The following is a 24,207-nucleotide window of genomic DNA, read 5'->3' on the forward strand; positions in this document are numbered from 1 at the left end:
GTTCTGGTCTCCGCACTTCAAGAAGGATGCAGACAAACTGGAACAGGTTCAGAGGAGGGCAACAAAGATGATCAGGGGACTGGAAACCAAGCCCTATGAGGAGAGACTGAAAGAACTGGGCATGTTTAGCCTGGAGAAGAGAAGATTGAGGGGAGATATGATAGCACTCTTCAAGTACATGAAATGTTGTTACATAGAGGAGGGCCGGGATCTCTTCTCGGTCGTCCCAGAGTGCAGGACATGGAATAATGGGCTCAAGTTGCAGGAAGCCAGATTTCGACTGGACATCAGGAGAAACATCCTAACTGTTAGAGCCATATGACAATGGAATCAATTACCTAGAGAGGTAGTGGGCTCTCCGACACTGGAGGCATTCAAGAGGAAGCTGGACAGCCATCTGTCGGGAATGCTTTGATTTGGATTCCTGCATTGCGCAGGGAGTTGGACTTGATGGCCTTATAGGTCCCTTCCAACTCTACTATTCTATGATTCTATATCCAGTCTATTTTTAAAAATACCAATCTTTAAAAAGTTATCCAGAGGGGATCCCAGAAATTACAGGACTGTTAGCTTAACGTCTGTTCCAGGAAAACTGGTAGAAAGTATTGTTAAAGATAAAATAACCCAGCACATAGAAGAATAAGGTTCCTGCAACAGTAAGTCCTGTCTGATTGACTCATTAGAGTTCTGTCCTGCCCAGAGCGAGACTCACAAGATGGAGACGAGGATGGAATCAATTCCTGTTTTATTAAAGTAACATCGAAGGTAATACGTTTCATAAGCACACTATGCTAGCTCACTGCAATCCCTAACTAGGCTACCTAAGTAAACTCTGCAGCATGTGAAGGAAGTTGAGTCAGCACCCCGGTCAGGGGGGAGCAGGCTTAAATAGGAAAAGTCTTCGCCCATAATCTCTGACTCCTTTGAAGAACCTCCCTCTGACCAAAGCGCTTCTCCTGGCATCTGGCGTGGGGCGAAAGGGGGCGTGCCTCCCTGGCTCATCTGGGAATACAGCCTTGATAGGTGCCGCCTCAGCTTCAGGAGGTAGGGAAGGGCTTGACGTGCCAAGGGGGGAGCTCGGGGGGGTGGATTTGGGGTGCATGCCAAGACATCCCCCAACAGCTCTATGGGGGCGTCTGGAAGCTGAGCGCGGTCTTCTTCGGTGGGAGAACTGTCCATGGGAACTGGCACAGTGTCAAACACACCCCCTCCCACCTCGTCCTCGAAAGTCTCAACACCCTCTGATCCTTCCCCTTGCTCTAGCAGCCAGCACTGACGCTCATCCAGTCCCCCTCCTTGATCCTCCTGAGAGAGATGGGGCTTGACATCATCCCCCCTCCATGCACCATTTCCCCCCACCCCCGAGGTCTGGGCTTATTCGGATAAGCTTAATGGAAGTGTCTCACCAAGTCCGGGGCGTGAACGCCCTCCGCTGTTTCCCAAGAACGTTCGGACGGATCATACCCCTTCCAGTGTATTAGATACTAGAGGCTCCCCCAGCTCTTCCTTGAATCTAGGACCTGCTCCACTTTGTACTCCTCCTGCCCATTCTCTGATAGAGGAGGAGATGGCTCTACTTGAGCCTGATGTGGGTTGGGAGGATGTTCCAACGTCAGTAGAGAGCGATGAAACACGGGGTGTATTTTGAAAGTGGGGGGTAGCTTCAGCCGGAAGGCCACCGGATTGATTTGCATTTCCACCTCAGAAGGTCCCACTCTCCAGTCCTGCAACTTATGGATTTTGAAATGGAAGCGTGCGAAAATCTGTGTTCAGCACACCTGTCTCTGGTTGAGCTTGCGGGTGGTGTGGAGGCTGTCCAAATTCCGATGGTCCATGCGCACCTGAATCTCGTGCTGCGCCCCCTCCAAATGATGTTGCCAAGTTTCAAAGGCATCTCGGATGGCCAGCAATTCCTTTTCCCACACTGTGTAATTTTCTCCGAATCAATTTTTGTGAGAAGTAAGCTCAGGGTCTCAGACCTCCCCCTCTCTGCGCTGGTTGCAAAAGAACTCCACCGATGGCTACATCTGACAAATCTGTCTCTTCCACGAAAGGACGCATGGGGTCGGCATGTTGCAAGATGGGCTCCGAAGCAAACTGTAGTTTCAGCACTTCAAAGGCTTGTTGTGCAGCTTCTGTCCAGCAGAAAGGACCTGAGCCCTTCAGGCAATCCGTGAGAGGGGCTGTCTGGTCAGAGTAATTAGCTATGAAGCAATGGCAAATCCCAGGAAATGTTGTAGATCCTTCTTGGTTTTGGGGGCTGCCACGTGAGGACGCAGTGAACCTTTCCAGGGTCCATCTCCACCCCTGCTAGGGAAATGCGGTGCCCCAAAAAGTCCAATGTGTTAAAATCAAAACCACACTTTTCCAGCTTGGTGTAGAGGCGGTGCTCTCGCAGCCTCTGCAATACAGCTCACACATGTGTTTCATGCTCCTCGAGGGAGTCGGCGTAAACCAGAATATCATCTAAATACACAATCATAAAGCGATCCACATAGTCTCTGAAGATATCATTCATGAAATTTTTGAAGACTCCGGGTGCACCGGACAATCAGAATGGCATTACTAGGTACTCATACTGTCCATAGTGTGTCTTAAATGCAATTTTCCACTCATCCTCCTCCTTCACCCGCACCAAGTTGTAAGCCCCCCTCAGGTCCAGCTTGGTGTATATCTTGGCGTATCGCAACCTCTCCACCATCTCCTTGATGAGAGGCAAGGGGTAGCTGTTGGGGATGGTGATCTGATTTAATGCTCTGTAGTCATTACATGGGCGTAATTCTCCACCTTTCTTCTTGACAAACAGCAGAGGTGCCCCAGCCAGGGACTGGGAGGGGTGGATAAAGCCTCTCTTCAGGTTGGTGTCCAAAAATTCCCTCAGTGCTGCCAACTCTGGTTCCAACAAGGAGTAGATCTGTCCTGCGGGAATACGCGCCCCTGGCATCAAGTTTATAGCACAGTCGTATAGCCAGTGGGGGGGAGTTGATCTGCCTCTTTCTTATCAAGCACATCCCGAAACTCCTCATAGTTAGCAGGCAAGGATGCTTCCTCTTGAGGAAGCACTCCAACCACCACCTCTGGCTCGAGCTCCTTGGATGGCTGTTGTCGGGAGGCAGAGCTGGGGTCCCGGGGAGTTGGGAGAAGAGGATTCAGATGGATGGCATAGGGGAGGGGGAGTAACTTCCCCCCTTTGGAGTGAAGACGAAACAGAGGAAATGCCAGTGATAGGGTCGCCTAGCAACGGGGAGCCTGAGAGCTTTGGAGTTTCAGAATCCTCCCTGGACATTCTCACACCTCCCCCTCTTCGAAGCTCCGAGCAAGAAGGAGAAGAGGGAGGGCTGCCCACAGCAGAAAAGCGGCAAGGCAGTTTACCATCAGCCCCTCCCCTATCCCCCATACTGGAATCGGAAACTTCAGAAGAGGAGGGGGCGATGCTTCCCCCCTCACCGCGTACGCGTAGACAGCTGAAAAGACAGGAGAGAAGGGGGGGCAGGCGGGCAGTACCTGAGGGGCAGTTAAGGAGGAGCGAAAGGTTGCGCGCCCGTTTGGCCCCTTCTTAAAGAACAGGCGGGAAGCAGTTCCTTGCTCTGTCAACTTTCTCCCAATGCCGCAGGACCTGTATCACTGTATTGCTTCATGAGAAGACGCAGTCTTTGTTTGGACATTACCCTAATAAAACACGAATTACTTACAACCTCTGGTCTGGTTCCTGAGTCTCATCCTGGGCCTGACAGCTTGACAGAGCCACCTCAATCACCCTCAACGCTCTCTTCACTTGACTGGGACAAGATGTCAAAGGGAGCAGCGGGGGGGACGAACCCCACTTCTGAGACGGAAGAAGTGAAACTCTTGAGGACTAAGGTAGCTGATTTGCAGACGGATGTTCAAGGCCTGCTAGCAGCAGTCAAGGTGCTGAAGACGGATAATCAAACCTTGAAGGCCACGATAGACCAGATGCGAACAGCCCCTCCAGCTGCCGCAGTAAAGGTTCCCATTGGACTGCCCCCAAAATACGCGGGACAAAGTGATCAGTTGGCAACTTTCGTGGCTCAGTGTGAGTTATATCTGGATGTCAGGCACACAGAATTTCCAGACGATGGGGCTAAAGTAGCCTTCGTGATTAGCCTCCTGGAGGGAGAAGCTGCAAAATGGGTGACTCCGTATCTTGTGAGAAAGGATACTGTCTTAAGAAGGTACAGAGGATTTATACAGGAGATGACCGAGATGTTCCAAGACCCGCAAAGAGCTGAAACAGTAGCGTGACAGCTAGGTGCTCTGAAGCAAGCTAAAGGGACTGTTTCCGAGTACACTAATGCTTTTAAAATTCTGTCCCAGGAAACGGGTTATAATGACGCCGCCCTGATGTTTATGTACCGGAGTGGATTAAATGCTGAAATCCTGGATGAGTTGGCCAGGACCTCCCCCCCTGCTGACCTACCAGGGCTCATCCGGCTATGCCTACAGATAGATCACCGGATGGAAGGAAGGCGCCTGGAAAGGAAGCAGGAGGTCCCGAGATACTCAGCCTCGGCATCCCGCAGCAAGACCCTTCCCACTGCAGGGATGGCAGGTAATGCAACTGAGGGACAGGGAGGGGCTAGTCCAAGACTGTCGGAAAAAGAAAAGGAAAGACGATGCCGGGAACGTTTATGCTTTTATTGTTCAAAGCCGGGCCATGTGGCCAGAGACTGTGGACTGAAGGGGGGGAAAGCCGAGCCGTCGGGAAACTAGAACACCCAGTCCACGTGCAGGCCGGTGGACTGGGGGCAGCGTTGTATAAAGGCCCCCCAACGATCCAACCTCCCTCAAAAGGGGTGTTGGTCTTGCCTATTCGGATTACAACTTCCAGAGGAGTGGTGTTTAATTCCACTGCCTTAATTGACAGTGGAGCCTCCACAAGTTTTATTGATGCAAAGCTAGCCAAGCGTCATGGGATTTCCCGGTGGAAACTGGACGCTCCCCTAGCTGTGGAGACTATCGATGGGAGACCCCTGAAGTCAGGAGGGGTGACACAAGCCACGGAGGAAGTGAAACTCCAAATCCCCGGGCATGAAGAGTTCATTTCGCTATACGTGTCAGATCTCTCGAACTTTGAGGTGATTCTGGGAATGCCCTGGCTAGCAAAGCACAAACCCAAAATCAGTTGGAAGGAGGCGGTGGTGTGGTTCACCTCACAGTATTGTCAGGAGAACTGCCAACCTGAAGGAATCAAGAACACCTTAGCGGGGGCAGTGCAAGAGATCGAGCAAGTGACCCTGCCGCCGAAGTATGAAGAATTCAAAGATGTGTTCGATGAAAAAGAGGCAGAGACTTTACCCCCCCCACCGCCCTTACGACTGTGCGATTGATCTCGTGCCAGAAGCCAGCATCCCATCGGGGAGAATCTACTCTCTCACAGAGATTGAGAGGGAGGCCCTGAAGGAATTCCTGGATAAAAACCTGAGGCGAGGATTCATACGCCCCGCACAGTCCCCTGCTGGAGCGCCACTATTGTTTGTGAAAAAGAAGAGGGGGAACTCAGACCTTGTAACGACTATCACACATTGAACCAGATCACCATCCCTAACAGCTACCCGCTGCCCCTGATCTCAGAGTTGCTGGATCGACTGCGCTCCGCCAAAATCTTCACGAAGCTGGATTTGAGAGGAGCGTACAATCTGATCAGAATGAAGGAGGGAGATGAATGGAAAACAGGATTCTTGACCGCTTATGGACAGTTTTGAGTACCTGGTCATGCCGTTCGGGCTTTGTGGGAGCCCAGGCGTGTTTCAAAAGTTCATGAACGATGTGTTTAGAGACTTGTTGGACACGTATGTAATCTGTTACTTAGATGATATCCTGGTGTTCTCAAAGAACCAGGAAGACCACGACCAGCATGTGAAAACGGTGTTGAAGAGACTGAGAGAAAATCACCTGTATGCTAAGTTAGAAAAATGTGGATTTGACCTCAAGTCTCTGGACTTCCTTGGGTATTGAATCTCAGCGGAAGGCGTGGAGATGGACCCAGGGAAAGTAAGCTGTATATTGGACTGGGGCCAACCTGTCACCAAAAAGGATGTACAACGGTTTTTAGGGTTTGCCAATTATTACAGAAAGTTCATTCCAGGGTTTTCCAAATTAACAGCTCCTCTGACTGACTGTTTAAGGGGAAAGAAGAAGTTCCAATGGACAGAAAACGCCACCGAGCCCTTTGAGGAGCTGAAGAGAAGGTTTGCTACCGAGCCCATTCTGCGCTTTGCTGATCCGAATCGCCCTTTCGTCGTGGAAGCAGATGCTTCGGATTTTGCCATCGGGGGGGTCCTTCTGCAATTACACCAAGAAGGGAAGGAGCTGCACCCCTGCGCGTACTTCTCTCAGAAGTTAAAGCCTGCAGAGAAGAACTACACGGTATGGGAGAAGGAACTGCTGGCCATTAAGGATTCTTTTGAAAACTGGAGACAATACCTAGAGGGGGCCTCTCATCAGATTGAAGTGCGCTCCGACCACAAGAATCTCAAAAGCCTCCAAACAGCCAGAAAGCTGAACCAGAGACAGATAAGATGGTCCCAGTTCTTCACTCGGTTTAACTTCAAGATTACTTACCATGCCCAAGCCCAAAACCAGAGAGCGGATGCGTTATCCAGACAGCCACAATACAAAGAAAGTGAATCTGAGGACCAACCTCAGTACGTGATCCTGCCAGAGAAATTAATGTTGGGATCATGCCAGCCTTCATGGGACGAGGAACTCAAAAAGGCACAACAAGAAGATGCAGACATGCTAAAATATCAGCAGGAGACGGGACAAGGTCAAGACTCAGAAGTAACCTTTCACTGGAGAAATGGACTGTTATGGTTCAAAACAGCCAGATATGTGCCAGAAGGGGAATTAAGGCTCAGAATCCTACGCCAGTGCCATGATTCCATCACAGCGGGACACTTTGGGATTTACAAGACCATTCAGAACGTGGCCAAGGACTTCTGGTGGCCTAAAATGCGTCGGGATATTGAGAGCTATGTAAAGTCCTGCTCTGTCTGTCTGCGGGCAAAAACACAAACAGGAAAACCAGCAGGACTGTTACAACTGTTACCTGTCCCACACGAACCCTGGAAGGACCTTTCCATGGATTTTATAACTGATCTACCCAAGTCCCAAGGAATGACAGCCATCTTAGTAGTGGTAGATCTACTTACCAAAATGGCGCATTTTCTTCCTTGTGCAGGGGCCTTAGAGGCTAAAGAAACGGCCAAGTTATTCATCAAAGAAGTCTACCGGCTGCACAGATTGCCAAACAGCATAGTCTCAGACCGAGGAACTCAGTTCACAGCCAAATTTTGGAGAGCAATGTGGAAACAGTTGCAGACGGAATTAAAACTCTCCTCCGCCCATCACCCCCAGACAGATGGGCAGACGGAATGCTTGAACGCCATTTTGGAAAGATATTTACGAAGTTATGTGTCCTATCAACAGACTGACTGGGTATCATATTTGCATTTTGCAGAGTTTGCCTACAACAATTCTCTGCACTCCAGTACTCAACAAACCCCGTTCTTCGCTAATTATGGATTCCATCCTAAAGTCTTTCCAAGCAGCTCAGAAGGAATGCTGGTACCGGCAGCTGAGAACTTCCTTAAAGAATTGCAAGCGGCGCAACAGGCACTGAAACAGCAGTTAAACGAAGCCAAAACGGAGTACAAGCGAGTTGCTGACCTGCACAGGAAGGAGGGCCCCCCCTTCAACCGGGAGACCAGGTATGGCTGTCCACCCGCTTCCTCCAGATGCCGGGCAAATGTAGAAAATTACAAGACAAGAGGGTGGGTCCTTTCGAAATAGAAACTCAAATTAATCCCATGGCGTACCGACTGAAGCTACCTGACACATTTAAAATACATCCTGTGTTTCATCGATCCCTCTTAATGAAAGCCGCCCCTCCCAGTGAGTTGCGGCCAGAGGAGCCTCCCCGAGCTCCGCTCCTGGTAAATGAGCAGCTTGAGTTTGAAGTTGGGGAAATCCTAGATTCCAGGATCAGATGTCGCAAGTTGCAGTACTTGATTCGCTGGAAAGGCTATGGAGTGGCTGACAGATCCTGGGAAGATGCAGCTGATGTGCATGCTCCAGATTTGGTAAAACTTTTCCATCAACGTTTTCCCCACCGCCCCAAGCCAGACAGGGGGAGGGGGGCACAGCTTGGGAGGGGGGATGGTGTCGGGAGGCAGAGCTGGGGTCCCGGGGAGTTGGGAGAAGAGGATTCAGATGGATGGCAGAGGGGAGGGGGAGTAACTTCCCCCCTTTGGAGTGAAGACGAAACAGGGGAAATGCCAGTGATAGGGTCGCCTAGCAACGGGGAGCCTGAGAGCTTTGGAGTTTCAGAATCCTCCCTGGACATTCTCACGCCTCCCCCTCTTCGAAACTCCAAGCAAGAAGGAGAAGAGGGAGGGCTGCCCACAGCAGAAAAGCGGCAAGGCAGTTTACCATCAGCCCCTCCCCTATCCCCCATACTGGAATCGGAAACTTCAGAAGAGGAGGGGGCGATGCTTCCCCCCTCACCGCGTACGTGTAGACAGCTGAAAAGACAGGAGAGAAGGGGGGGAAGGCGGGCAGTACCTGAGGGGCAGTTAAGGAGGAGCGAAAGGTTGCACGCCCGTTTGGCCCCTTCTTAAAGAACAGGCGGGAAGCAGTCCCTTGCTCTGTCAACTTTCTCCCAATGCCGCAGGACCTGTATCACTGTATTGCTTCATGAGAAGACGCAGTCTTTGTTTGGACATTACCCTAATAAAACACGAATTACTTACAACCTCTGGTCTGGTTCCTGAGTCTCATCCTGGGCCTGACAGCTGTCAGCGTTGATGACAGTATTTTGAGGTGAATACCACCACTGCCTTGTCCCAGAAAATAGGACGGAAGGAGTTGTAGCAGAGGCCAAGTTGTCTCCTTGTCTCCCAACTCTCTGGCCTCTGTGAGAGCTGGGATTTGTAGTTGTCTGGCAGCTGTGGCTTCCCTGCCTTGGTGGGGCAGCCCCGGGCCAGGTGCCCAGTTTTCCCACAATATAGGCAGAGTCTGTCCCTTCTGTGCTTCTCCCTCTCCTCCTCCGACAAACGCGATCTGGCCCTGCCAGTTTGTATGGGCTCCTGTCCTGACGGAGTCAAAGTTCTCACGCTAGGTGGATAACGCACACGGGGGAGAGGTACTGGTGCCTGGGTACGGAAGGTTTCCATTCTACACTCCAATTGCTGTCCTTCAAGCCGACTGTCTATTTGCATACACAATTGGATCAAGCCCTTCAGGGTGTTTGGCGGAGTGAAGCATGCTACCTTGTCCAGTACTTCCGAACTAAGTCCATTCCTGTAAAAATACATCAGGGCCGGGTCATTGTAATCCGTTTCTTGGGATAAGAACTGGAATGCGTTGGTATACACCCCCACAGAACCCTTTCCTTGTTTCAAGGTCCCCAGTTGGCAGGCAACTGTCTCCTTCCATGGGGGATCATGGAACATTTCAGGCATGACATTCGTGAAAGCTGTATACTATAGCAGAACAGGGTCGTTCTTGATCAGGGGCGGGGTGGCCCATTTGGCCACCTCTCCTTCTAGGAGACTAATGATGAATGCCACCTTCGCATCATCAGTCGGAAACTCGGCTTGACGTACGCGAATATACAATTCGCACTGGGTTAAGAACGTGGCGAACTGGTCACTCTGGCCACCATAACGGGAAGGTAGCCCCACAGGAGACTTGACTGGAGTTGGCGCTGCAGTTCTCTGGGCGATCAAGGTATGGAGGTTTGTAGATTTTGGGTGACTGCTCTGAGGTTCTGGATCTCGGCGTACAAGGTCTCGACTGTGACTGGGATTCCCCCTTCTGTGCCGCTGCTCGCCTCCATGTTCTCAGTCATGGGAACGTCGGTGAAGAGGGATGGTGGCTGAGTCAAACTGTCCTGCCCAGAGCAAGACTCAACGAGATGGAGACGAGGATGGAATCAATTCCTGTTTTATTAAAGTAACATCGAAGGCAATACGTTTCATAGGCACACTATGCTAGCTCACTGCAATCCCTAACTAGGCTACCTAAGTAAACTCTGCAGCATGTGAAGGAAGTTGAGTTAGCACCCCGGTCAGGGGGGAGCAGGCTTAAGTAGGAAAGGTCTTCACCTGTAATCTCTGACTCCTTCGAAGAACCTGCCTCTGACTGAAGCGCTTCTCCTGGCATCTGGTGCGGGGCAAAAGGGGGCGTGCCTCCCCTGGCTCATCTGGGAATACAGCCTCAATAGGTGCCGCCTCAGCTTCAGGAGGTAGGGAAATGCTTGACATGCCAAGGGGGGAACTCGGGGGGGTGGATTTGGGGTGCATGCCAAGACATCCCCCAATGGCTCTATGGGGGTGTCTGGAAGCTGAACGTTGTCTTCAGTGGGAGAACTGTCCATGGGAACTGGCACAGTGTCAGACACCCCCTCCCACCTCATCCTCGAACGTCTCAACACCCTCTGATCCTTCCCCTTGCTCTAGCAGCCAGCACTGACGCTCATCCAGCCCCCCTCCTTGATCCTCCTGAGAGAGCTGGGGCTCAACAAGTTCTCTGAGAGTGTCATCGAGCATATAGATAGAAGTGATCTAGTTGACATAGTGTACTTGGACTTTCAACGATCTTTCAACAAAATACTTCACCAAAGACACTTGAGTAAGTTTAACAGTCATATAGTAAGAGGAGAGGTTGTTGTGTGGATCAGGAACTGGTTAAGTTAGAGAAATCAGAGAGTAGGAGTAAATAGACTGTTCTCCTGAAGGAAGGATGTACAAAATGGAATTCACCAAGGATTGGTACTGAGACCTCTGCTTTTTAGTTAGTTCATAAACAATCTAGAGTTGGTGTGAGCAGTGAAGTGGCCAAGTTTGCTAATGTTACTAAATTGTTCAGGATTGTTGAAACAAAAAGGGTTTGTGAAGAGCTCCAAAAGGAATGAATGGGTGGTAAAATGGCAAATGCAATTCAGTGTAAAGTAGTACATGTTGGGGTAAAAAAGTCTTAATTTCACATATATGCTCATGGGGTCTGAACCAGCAGTGACTGACCAGGAACGAGACCTTGGGGTCATAGTGGATAGCTCACTGAAGATGTTGACCCAGTGTGCAGCAGGGAAAAATGCAAATTCCATGCTAGGGATCTTTAGGTAAGGAAACAAAAATAAAACTGCCACTATCCTGCGGTTATGGAAATCTGTGGTGCAATTGCATTTGTAATACTATGTACAGTTCTGGTTGCCTTGCCTCAAAAAGGATATTGTAAAGTTGAAAAAGGTTCAGAAAAGGGCAACCAAAATGATAAAGGGGATGGAGCAACTCACCTATGAGGAAAGGTTGAAACATTTTAGGGGTGAAGTTAATTTCGAGAAAATGTGAGTAAGAGGCAATATGATAGAAGTGTATAAAATTATCCATGGTAAGGAGAAAATGCCCAGGGAAATGTTTTTTCTTCCTTATAATATTAGAACTTGTGGACATCCAATGAAGCTGAATGTTGGAGGATTCAAATCGGACAAAACAAAGAACTTCTTCACACAGCGCATAATTAAACTATGGAATTTGCTTCTACAAGAGGCAGTGATGGCCACCAACTTGGATGGATTTAAAAGAGGATTAGACAAATTCATTGAAGATAAGGCTATTAAAAGCTACTAGCCACGATGGCTATGCTCTGCCTCCTTAGTTGGAGGCAGTATGTGTTGTGAAAGCCAGCTGCTAGAAACCCCAGGAGGGAAGAGTGCTGTGCTCAGGTCCTGCTTGCTGGCTTTCTATAGGCATCTGGTTGGCAACTGTAAGAACAAGTTGCTAGACTACATGGGCCATTGATCTGATCCAGCTGGCTTTTCTTATGTTCTTTTATTGAGCATTCATTCTGATTTATATATGGAATGGTTATATGACAATGAGCATATATCCTACATTCATCCTGATTTACTTATGGGGTGTTTGCATGTCTTCCCATTAAGCCTTCATTCATCCCATACTTTCCAGTGCATTTACCTGTCACTTTGCTCCCTGCAAAAGTGAAATTATCTTAAAAAGTAAATTTGTTGTGCTAAGGTGACCAAGCATTTTATTCCACTTTAATTACACAAAACCTAAGGCCCTTGCAGACATATTCTTTATAGCGCTGTAATTGCTGTTTGTTCCATTGTAGTCCTGGAGCAACACTATAGTAAACCATCCACACTATCGGTTGCATGTCACTGTTGTTTGGAACATAATTGCACTTTTTCCCATCCACGTCAATGACAGCTCAGAGGTTGAGTACTTATGCAAGCAACATGTTTCAGTTTTTTATGTTTCTTACAAACATTTCCCAACATAAAACCAATGTCACCTAACAATAATTGATTTTGAGTTTCAGTGTTTCAAAATAAAATATCCACAGAATGAAATTACAATGTACCATTTGTAATTCAGTAATATGAGAGCATTGGTCAGGAGTCTGAGTACTTTTGCAAGGCACTGTAGCAGCCTAGAGAATGCTTGGATCAGGCAAAAGGAGGAAAGGGAATCAAGCATGATTGTGAACTTTATTTCTTCCATCCTGAGGGTCTGGGAACTTCACAGCCTGAGCAGTTGCCAGGCCTACATTAGGAACACTATAAAAGCTGTCTAGCGATTGTATATTATGGAAAGAAAAACCTGAAGTCTCTTCCACTGAGAGAACTGGTATTACAAAATAGAACAGCATCCTATTTAAAACCACAGGCAGAGATTTCATTTCTTTGTGAGTTGATATTCCTGTTTTCTTCATGTGGTCCCCAAATATACTGACTAATGCATATGGGAATGAAAAATGAAAAAAAAAGTAGCAGAATCAGTTTCTCTCCTCACTCTTTTCATATATAAATTGTGCTTTCATAGAGACAGTAAACAATGAATATCAGTATTTTCTGAGGTATTCAAATTAATTATTTCTTCACAGTTCACTAGCATACTCCTGCTAGCATTGATCAAAACACAGAACATGTCATGTTTTATGAATTATAACCCTAGTCCAGAATAGCTATTCTATCAAATGAACTCGCACGCCCTATTTGGGTGTCCATGTTACTCGTGTGCGAACAAACACACGTGGGGGAATGGGGGCACACTGCCCAAACCCAACCTTCTAACTTGTCACCTTCATCCACTTTTCAGCCCTTCACAAGTCTGAGGCAAAGGTCAAGTGGGGAGCTACCTTGTTTTCATAGAGGCTCTCATGTGATTTAGAACTCTGCATAATCAGGGTCCTTCTAAATTGCATAGGGAACTTCCATGGAGGTGAATTCCTGCTTCAGACCTTTGCCCTAAAATCTGTGGAAGGCTGAAAAGCCAATTAAGGTGATGCACCTTAGTGGGCAGGGGTTGGGAGCATGCCATCACTTATGTGTTTACATGCAAATAAATTGAACACCTAGATACGGCTTATAATACGACATTATTTGGCGCTGCAGGAATGGAAGCCTTTCCCTTCCTTTGCATTCCTTTGGATGATCTGTTGGGGCTGTGTGCTGATGGTAAATAGGGCAGGAGCTGAAAGTGGGTATGGTCACCCCTTCTTTCTCCTCTGCCCCCCATTCTTCTTGCCCAGCAGACTGCCTATGAGGAATAACTCCCCTCTGAGGAAAGGTTGCAACATTTGGGGCTTTTTAGTTAAGAGAAATGGTGAGTAAGAGGTGATATGATAGAAGTGTATAAAATTATGAATGGTGTGGAGAGCGTGGAGAGAGAGAAGCTTTTCTTCCTTTCTCATAACACTAGAACTTGTGGACATAAAATGAAGGTGAATGTTGGAAGATTCAGGACAGACAAAAGAAAGTACTTCTTCATGCAGCACATAGTTAAACTATGGAATTCACTCCAACAAGAGGCAATGATGGCCACCAACTTGGGTGGCTTTAAAAGAGGATTAGCCTTCATGAATTTGTCTATTAATGGCTACTAGTCATGATGGCCATGCTCTGCCTCCATGGTTGGAGGCAGTATGCTTTTGAATACCAGTTGCAGGAAACTCTAAGAGAGGAGAGTGCTCTTGCACTCGGGTCCTGCTTGTGAGCTTCCCATAGGCATCTGGTTGGCCACTGTAAGTACAGGATGCTGGAGTAGGTGGGCCATTGACCTGATCCATCAGGGTCTTGTTTTCAGTTTTGGGCCACTATATTGGATTGGATTCATGACCTCAAGTTGTTAGACATATCAAACACAGCTTCCTTTAGTACAAAAGTAGATCTTACTACATGTTCTTCTCAGTTTCATCTTCTGCAGGTAAGGAACAGTTAGTAAGAATCATTTCTTACATTGCCGATGTGCCCACCCTTAACACAAGAAGCAGCCTTTTGCCAGGCTATTTGCCCATCTAGCCAGTATTGCTGTCTGTGACTGGCAGCACCTCTCCATGGTCTCATATGCAGACATCTTACTCATCACCTGTTACCTGAACGTTTTAACTGGAGATGCCAAGGATGGAACCTGGGACCCTCTACATACAAAATATATGGTCTACTGAGCTGTGGTATCTCCCCAACCTTTGCTTGAAAAAAGTAAGTGGAGTGTGTGTATGTGTGTGTGTGAGAGAGAGACAGACATAGAGCTCATTTCAGAAGTCTTGTGTTTCTCAATTTTATATTCAGCTGAAGTAAATTCAAAATCTTTTGAATATTGACATTTGTGGTACTTTTCACTAAACTTGAGATATAGCAATATCCACCACTGCCCTTGAAGGGTATGCACAGTCCAGCAGTTTAGAAGAGTCACAAATGAAATTGGAGAACTAGAGAGGGGAAACTAAACAAAGCAACTAGCAGGGATGTAGTCATCCGGGGGCCTGGGTGTGTGTGTCTTAGACTTCTTACTTTTTTGGGAGCAAGCTCCAGTGTCCTGTGAGCCAGTTGGCATGTGTTAGGCATTGAGAGTCTTCTAACATGAACCCTTGTCCTTTGCTGCTGATTGGAGCCAGTGAAAGTGAAAGGAGGTGAGTGAGCCACTGAGAAGACTTTTCTCAGTAGCTAACACACTCCCCTTTCATGCTGATTGGCTCTTGAGGATGTCTGCTATTGTGGGAGAAGACGTTAACAAGGATCTCATTCACAACCCAGCAGCAACAAAAAGGATGGGTGTGGCTGTGGCTATCATGAAGGGACCCTGCAATTCTGAGCTTGCCACTATACTACTGACAACTAGAGAAGAGAATAAACATAGTCCACAAGCTCTGGCAAAAAAGATGGTGCCCTCAGCTTCAGTCTAGTCTTCAACAGCAAATGAGAGGCAGCAAGATCACATATTGGCCCCCCAAATCAGTTGCTGCTTTACTCATACTTTGTCCTAGTTTGACAAGATAGAGCTAGGATGTGGAGCCGAAAGGCCCAGGGAGCAAATACAACCGAACAGGCTTCTCTCTCTGGCTCTTGGGATTCGCTCCAGTCCACCCCCCTCTTCCTAGTCCACATCTCTCACTGGACCTGCTTTGAATCCTCTTTGAATGTTTTTCCCTGAGTGGAATGCGCCCTTTAACTCTGATGACGGTTCCTGCTTGCCTGGATGGAGGATAGAGAGGGGCGTGTGGATGTGTGTAGATACTAGCTTACTCTGCACAGGTCAATTTGCATTTGATGCTCTGCCCACTTTTGCCTGTAGCCTCACCCCTCACTTGAATGTGCCCCCAGAACAGTTCCCAGAAGGGGGGGGCAGCCCTGGGCTGAAAACAGTTGCTTATCCATAGGATGGAGGACAGCACTTTTCCCATTAATTCCACAAACAAAGTGAATGCGTGTAGTAGGGAAGTGGCAGCACAGTAGCAAGTCCTGCTCTTAACCTCGACAGCCTGTATTGTTCCTGTACTCATACAAAATGTGTGCACATTGGCTCATATGTGTATTCAGGATCATTGCTTTTTGCAAATTCTTTGGCTGTGCATGATGTTTATTCATATATGAGGACAATACAGAAGGGGGGATTGTATTCTCTCCCCATTCAGCAATGCATGAGGTGTGTCACTGAGGTAATGCTAGCTGGACACTCCCCTTCTGCACCTACACATACACCACACAATTCTCCCTCATATAGTACTAGTGAGTAGGAGGCTTACTGCATACAGATATACATGCATAGGACTCTTCCACCAAGGAGGAACATTGGAATAATCAGGATTCTGTACATGTGTAAGTCTTCTTTACTTGGTTGCTGTATGCATAGTGGATTGTTGTGCACACAGGCAGCAGGCATGGTCCTAGTCTCTCCTCAATGCATGAAGGGTGACTGAACACCTCAGTCTTAAGGAATTTGCACAGGTTATGGGATGGTGAGTTCTGCTGCAATCACACTCCCTGCCCCATATGCATTCACTGATTGTATGGTGATTGTGTGAAAGGTCTGTTGTCTCTGACTAACAATTGCCTCACAGTCCAAGTTAGGCCTCATAATTCAAAATCATAGCATGCATAAAGCAGCTGTTTTGATTTTGGCTGTTTACTTGAAACTGAGCCTCATTGTTGCTTCTCGATTAGTCTTTATAGGGTCACAGGCTTAATGTTTCAGGGATAAAATGAGGAAAATTGCCCACAAAGGAAATCATATTTCTTTGTGAGAGTCTTCTCATCACTTGTTTCCTCAGAAACTCCTATTCCTTTTAGCCCCCAAATCTCTAGATAGCCAGAGATCTAGCATGGGCAGGGCTGGCGCCAGAGGGCAGCCAGATCAGACTCTGGCTGAAGGGCCCCTAAAGGGCTCCTCCTTAGGCTGGGTGGGTAGTGCTCCCTTCCACGATCTGTGGCAGCATTGGCTCCTGACCCTGCCGTGAATCACAGAGAGGGAGCTGCCAGGCATCCCCCCTACTACCTTGCAGGCCCTTGATGCCTGCCTGCATGCCCCACCTATGAAGTAAATGCTGGCCGGGGATCGGGTGCATGCCTGCCATCAGCGAATATGGCGGCTGAGGCTTCCCTAAGGGCCTGATGCTCCTGCCACCATCTTGGTTGATGGCAGGCCTGTGCGTGCATAGCTCGCATGTGTGCCATCAACTAAGATGGCGGCAGAGGCATCAGCCCCTTAGGGAAGCCTGAATCGCCATCTTGCTTGATGTCAGGCATGTACACCCAGCGTGGCCAGCATTCACTTGAAGGGAAAGGTAGGTGGAGCACATGGGTGGGTGCCGGGCCCAGGGCAGGCTGGTGCCGGCCCTGATCATGGGTGTAATGGTAAGTAATGTTGCTTATTTTTATTATTTATTTTATATAGTCTCTCATCAATAAGTATTCCCTGGGTTGCATACGACCAAGACAATATTAAAAAATACCCATAATAGTTAAAATGAACAATAAGCAATAAAACACAGCAAACAATCCACACTTACCTTGCAACTGCATAAATAGCTTATAGCCTACATTTTCAGAGCACCAAATAAAGTCACTTTGTGAAATACTGCTTAGTCTATGTAAAATTTTCCCACCCTATATACTCATTGTTAAGCCTTTTGAAAATGAAGAAATCTCAAATTGTAGGGGTATGCTCTGTTTATATGATCAGTTTTAAAGTAAGTTTTAAAAAGGGAAGAGATTTTATTTCTTTATTTATTATTTGATTTATATTCCGCTCTTCCTCCCAGCGGGAGTCCAGGGTGGCATTTTAATGAAGTATTCCCAGGAGAGAGGGAGAGAGAGAGAGATTTTTTTTATTTTCTGTAGAAATTTGTTTCCCTTTAGTATACAATTGGCAATATCCAACTTAGCCATGCTCAGTGTAGACCCAATTAAATTAATGTGTCTACTCTGAGTACAATGTACTTGGATATTACTCAGTGTTTCCAGGGGGAGCTTCAAGTTCAAAACCAAAAAACCTGAGCAATTAAACAGCAATACCAAATAAACACAGCATTAAAATAGTCTGAATGGAATTAAAAAGATATGCTTAGATGTGTACACACATTTGTTATCAATGGACATAAGAATGTAAGAACATAAGAAAAGCCTGCTGGATCAGGTCAATTGCCTATCTAGTCATAGAATCATAGAATAGAATTGCAAGGGGCATATAAGGCCATTGAGTCCAACCCCCTGCTCAATGCAGGAATCTGACTTAGAGTATACCTGACAGGTGGCTGAATCCCTCCAGGGTCAGAAAACCCACTACCTCCCTAGGTAATTGGTTCCATTGTCATACTACTCTATAAAAGGAAGTTTATCCAGATGTTCAGTTGAAATCTGGCTTCCTGTAACTTGAGCCCATTATTTTGTGTCCTGCATTCTGAGATAATAGAAAAGAGATCCTGGCCCTCCTTTGTGTTGACAACCTTTGAAATTCTTGAAAGTACTTCTCTTCTCAAGGTTAAACATGTTCAGTTCCTTCAGTCTCTCCTTATAAGGCTTTGTTTCCAAGGCCCCTGATAATCTTTGTTGCTCTCCACTGAACCTGTTCCAATCTGTCTGCATTCTTCTTCAAGTGCAATGTCCAGAAGTGGATGCAATACTCAAGATGAGGCCTAACCAGCATCCTGTTCTCACAGTGGCCAACCAGTTGCCCATGGGAAACCCACGAACAGCACCTGAGTTCAAAAAGCACTCTTGCCTCCTACAGTTTCCAGCAACTGATATTTGGAAGCATAGTGCTTCCCCCTAAGGAGGCAGAGCATAGCCATCATGGCTAATAGCCATTAATAGCTTTTTCCACCATGAATTTGTCTAATCCTCTTTTAAATCCATCCAAGTTGGTGGCCATCACTTTCTCTTGTGGGAGCAAATTGCATCATTTAACTATGTGCTGTGTGAAGAAGTACAGGCATACCCTGCTTAACGTTGCTTCACTTAACGTCGCCTCGCTATAACGTACATGCTCCATACTCCACCATACCCCGCTTAACATACGCGTGCTTCGCAATTACAGACACTTAATGGCATGATGCCGCTGCCATCTAGTGGCAATTTCAGTGCAGTACATGCATAGATAATTGCTTCACTTTACATTTTCACTTTACATACAAGCTCCGGTCCCATTGCGTATGTTAAAGCGGGGTGTGCCTGTACTTTCTTTTGTCTGTCCTGAATCTTCCAACATTCAGCTTCATTGGATGTCCACGAGTTCTAGTGTTATGAGAAAGGCAGAAAAACTTTTCTTAATCCACTTTCTCCATTCCATGGATAATATTACATACTTCTATCATATCACCTCTTACTCTCCTTTCCTCTAAACTAAAAAGCCCCAGATGCTGCAACCTTTCCTCATAGGTGAGTCACTCCATCCCCTTGATCACTTTGGTTGCCCTTTTCTGAACCATGGTGTTCCAAATGTGGCCTCACCTTAGATTTATATAATGGCATTATGATATCTGCAGTTTTATTTTCAATGCCTTTCTTAATGATCCCTAGCATGGAATTTGCCTTTTTCACAGCTGCTGCACACTAGGTGGAACATAAGAACATAAGAATTCATTCATTTATTATTGTACAGTCACAGACCCGGTATACAATACAAAATTAAAATAAACAATGTCAATCAAGATACAGAAATAAAAATAAAAAATAAAAATGGGAGCGCCAACCTGAACTTATGGGACTTGGTTTTTATGTATAAATTGGGCTGCGTGGAGGAATTTGGCCACCCCAATAGTTAAAAGCTTGTCTGTGCCTGAAAGGAGAAGTTTCAGCTTCTCGGCTGTTGAACTTCCCGGCAGTTTCTCAACCATAGGGTTTAAGAACCTGGTACGTTCATTAGAATAAAATGGGCAAAAAAAAAAAAATGAAACACAGATTCGATGTCCTTCTGACGGCAGGGGCAGAATTGGTTAGCGTAGGGTACCCCGCGATAGCGGCCGTCAAGAAGGGCAGATGCTAGGCAATTAAATCTGGCCCTAGTAAAAACCAATCTATAGCATGGGAAATCTAAAAACTCCAAGTAGTGAGCTGGGAAGGGGGAATGAAACTTTAGGCCTAAATGAAGTGGAGAACATATTTTGGCGGCATTTGCTACATCTCGTTGGAGGTCAATGTCCTTTATGCAATTAACAATGATCCTTTTGGCTGAACAGTAGTCAAATAAGGCTAAGAAGTCCGAAGAAAGACCGAGAGAGGATAATTTATGCTGAATGGCTTTAGCCCATGAACTGACGAAACAGTCTTTCTGAATGGCATTGAGATAGCCAAAGGAGGGGGTTGCTTGAGCCACCTTGAACCAAAAACATAAAGTTCGAATCCAAGAAAGGCAGTCTAAGGATGGAAGACCAGCTTCCAGCCATAGTACTGCATTTGTAACACAACGGGGGACTCCAAAAATTAGGCGAAGAAAGCTGCAGAGAACAGCTTCGATTTTGGGGCCAAAGTCCTTTATCCAAATTGGGGCACCATAGAGAAGTTGTGCAGCAATTTTGGCAAGAAAGACTCTGGTGGCAGCAGGAATGTATTGCCCACCTTTGGGAAAAAAAAAACGGAAGAGAACCTTAGACATGGTCTTAGCGGAAGCCACAGCTGTACGGATATGGAATGACCATGATAGAGAGGAGTGGAATATGATCCCCAAATACTTATATTGTTTAACTTGGGAGATCTGCTGGCCACTAATTACCCAATCGGACGTAGGAGAGCGAGAAGAGGGCTAGTATTTTGGTCTTAGTGAAATTAATGCATAGCATGTTATCTGCACAATAGGCTATGTATGCACGGAATAATCTCTTCAGGCCTATTCTTGATAGAGACAGTAGGACCTTATCATCAGCGTACAGCAAAAGAGGGCAGGCATGATCAGCTATTTTGGGAGGATGGAAGACAGGGGAGTGACAGATTTGACTCAGATCATTAAGATAAAGATTAAATAGGGTGGGAGCTAATATACACCCTTGTCTCACTCCCCTGGCAACAGAAATAGCATTGCTTAAAGAGCCATCTATGCCACATCTGACCCTAAAGGTAGAGGGTTGGTAGAGTTGGTAGATGAGGAAAAGAAGCCTTTTGTTAATGCTAGAGTGAAAAAGCTTTGTCCAGAGTCTGTCTCTGGGGATGGAATCGAAAGCAGATTTCAGATCGATAAAGGCCATGTACAGGCCATTTCCAAGAGTATTTTTCCGCCAGGTGGTTTAGCAGGAAGCAATGGTCAAGTGTGGATCTATATTTTCTAAAGCCTGCCTGCTCCGGGCCCAAAATATTTTCCTCCTCAATCCAAGTGGATAGTCTATCATTAAGGTGACCTGCGTATAATTTCCCAACTGTGGAGAGCAAGCTAATAGGTCTAAAATTTTGGGGATCATCTCGAGCCCCCTTTTTGTAAATAGGGATCACTATGGCGTCAAGCCAAGAGGCAGGAATACGTCCAGAGTTATCAATCATGGTAAAAAGGTTAGCTAATAGAGGGGCCCACCAGTCCTGATGGGATTTTAGCAAGTCAGGGGGGATAGCATCTGGGCCAGGGGCTTTGCCGGCCTTCAAACGTTTAATGAGGAATATAATCTCGCTTTGAGAGACCGGCGGCCATGTTGGAAGATCCACAGAATCGATTGTATCTGGCCAAACTGAAGAAAGAGAAGGAGATTCCTTAAAGAGGGCCGAAAAATGATGTTCCCAAACATGGGAAGGGATATTACAGGCAATGGGGTTTGCGGACGACAGGGCATCAGTGACAAGAGCCCAGAACATTTTGGAATCATTCAGTTTGGATGCATTAATTAGTGCCTTCCAACCTTCTTGTATGGCCTGCCTTTTTTTGGAGGCTAAGAGAAGTTTATAGGAGCATTTTGTGGAATAATATTCCGGCGGTAGCTGGTTAAGATTATTGGTCCTATAATTGCGGTAAATCCTTCTCAGATTTCTCTTCGCTTCCATGCAGGTATTATCAAACCAGCGGGCATGATGGTGAAGCGTACGGGTCTTATGGTGGGGAGGATTAGGTTTGAGGAAAGACTCCAAAGCAAGAGTCAGAGTGGAATAGCCCTCAAAGCAGGTTTGGACATCTAGGATGCGTCCTTTAAGGGCTTGACCCAATGGGGAAGCTCAAAAGGAGGCTATCTTATCCGAGATGTCCGATGACCATTTAATTCTCTTGTATCGGGGGGAGAGAGAGTTATATGGGTAGATGTTTGTTGGCATCAAGTGACCACTTTCAAACACTGAAAGTGTAAAGGTTAGAGGGAGATGGTCACTATCCAGTCTGTTTCCCACTGTAAAATTAGAAATCCACCTAAGTAATTGGGGAGAAGTCAGAACATAATCTACCACACTGCTGCCCCGACCCGAAAGATGGGTGTATTCCGCTCGGTTATCAATCAGATGGCAGCCATTCAGAATCGTCAGATTATAGCAGCCCGCCAAAAGGGCCAGGCAGATCCCTCCAAAATTCACCTTCTGATCTTTAGATGATCTTTCGTAAGTGAAAATTAAATTGTTAAGGTCTGTAGCGTCCCAAAGATTGGAAGAAAAGAGAGTGGAGTTATTAGGGCCAGTCCTAGCATTAAAATCCCCCATAATAATCAGGGGGACTCGGGGGTAAAGGGATTCTAAGTCTAGAATATAGCTCTCCAAAGCTTCCCATGCTTGTTTAATATCCGCCCTAACCGCAAAAGGAGGGATATAAACATTAATCAATAGGAGAAACACAGCACTAAGTTCCAGTAAAACAGCCAAAGCCAATGAGCCGCATGGTGGAAGTTTTGTTGATTTAACAGACAGGGAGGTTGAAAGAAGAATGGCCAGTCCAGCCTTAGGTCTGCCCTTACTCAAGGGGGGTACAGCTGGTAAATCAATGGTTAAAAAACCATTGAGATAAATTGAGTTCGTAAACCAGGTTTCCTGTAAAAGGATTACGTCAAAATTGGAGAGATAGGAGACCAGATCTGGGGATTTCTGCTTTACAGCCCACCCAGCAATGTTCCATGATAAAAAGGTAATTTGATCCCTAAGGTCAACATGACTGGCCCCAGATGGGGGAGGATGGGTAAAAGGAAAATTCGTGGGTGATTCGGGGAAGGGGCCAGGGGAAAGTCAGATGGGAACATTGATGAGGGAGTGGGCTGAAGGTGAAAGCGCAGCAGATGAACAGCTGGGAAAAGAAGGGTTAATCAGATTATCTTGGATATCAGAGCAAAGTAGAGCCTTCCCAGTCGAGATAGCCTCTACAGACCTTACGGTGTTTACCCTGTTAAAAGGGGTGAGGGAGCATTTCCCAGTCTGTTCAATGCTCTCTCCAAGGACGAGGCTGCCACTGTCCAGTAGAGACTTTGAGACTGAATCAGCCTCTTCTGTACTACAGACCATCTGTGCACTCCCCTGTTTGAAAATATTTAACAGATGGACCTTAAGCTGATCAAGACTAAGCAGGACATCAATTTGGTCCTGGGGGGATAGCGTGTCGAAGGAGTTGATAATCATTTTCTCTTCCTCATTATACTGGTCCACAAAGTTACTAAGAGGAGGACTGACATCACAGTTTCCGGCCGTCCGGCTCTCTGCAAGATTAGTTGAAGTAGAGGCATCAGTAATAAGTGAGAGTTCAACTGGAGTCCGATCCTCTGGATCCGCCTGGTTCTTCTTCCTTTCCATCCGTAGAACAGTATTAGATCTGTGATTGATGAAGGAGGCTGAATTGAGAAGTGGCGAGGGGGCAGAAACATTGATGAAGTAACGTTGAACCCATATGCCAGAATTCTTCAACTTCTCCTTCGCGTTATAAATCTGGGAGGCAATGTTCACGGAATGGAAGGAGACAATCAGTCGCCAACGGGATGTATTGGATGACAGATTCACCATTTGCTTAATATAGCTCATGCAATGCGTTGCAGAGAGAGTCTGACTAAAGCAGGAGTCCAGAAACGGAATGCTCGGGAAAGAGGGCCATCTACCTGAGGTCCTCAGATAGCATGTGATCGCGAGCTTTTCAGGTTCTAATTTTAGATTCCAACAAGTGGATTTGGAGATACTTGCTGCTGTAGATGAAAGAGCAGAGGTTTCCCGGCGTGTCGGGAGGAGAGAAAGGTTTATCCCCGGGGCAGCATTGCTTTGTTCAGGAGATAGATGAAAGTTCCTGTCATATTGAAAGAAGCCCGACTTAAACCCCTCAAACTTGGGGGGCAGCTTTATGGGAGAATGATACGTGTCTTGGTATTCCTTGGTAATTCCCAGGCTGTTAAGTCCTCAGCTGACAGCTTGGCTATAAATCTGCCAGGCTAGCAAGGAGGAAGGAAGATAAGGGCAGGGGCCGTTCCAAGCTTACATGCCAAGCCAGAAATCCAGAAGAGATGTCAGTGAAGGTCCGG

The 24,207-nt window shown here is 46.8% G+C and overlaps 1 protein-coding gene across 6 annotated transcripts in view; it reads left to right on the plus strand.

Moving 5' to 3' along the window:
• Positions 1-24,207, plus strand: part of ASXL3 (ASXL transcriptional regulator 3) — a 197,348-nt gene that overhangs the window by 21,526 nt on the left and 151,615 nt on the right. For 2 of the 6 annotated variants that reach the window (XM_061598075.1, XM_061598041.1), the window contains exon 1: positions 14,396-14,524. The exons of the other annotated variants lie outside the window; for them this stretch is intronic. Coding sequence is in view for 1 of the 2 variants with exons in the window: in XM_061598041.1 (XP_061454025.1) it covers positions 14,438-14,524 (87 nt within the window). In the remaining variant the exon portion in view is untranslated. Of the gene's footprint in view, positions 1-14,395; positions 14,525-24,207 lie in introns of those variants that run through there. 6 annotated transcript variants of the gene reach the window in all.

Source organism: Rhineura floridana, chromosome 1, assembly GCF_030035675.1.
Source record: "Rhineura floridana isolate rRhiFlo1 chromosome 1, rRhiFlo1.hap2, whole genome shotgun sequence".
In the NCBI taxonomy this organism is placed as follows: domain Eukaryota; kingdom Metazoa; phylum Chordata; class Lepidosauria; order Squamata; family Rhineuridae; genus Rhineura; species Rhineura floridana.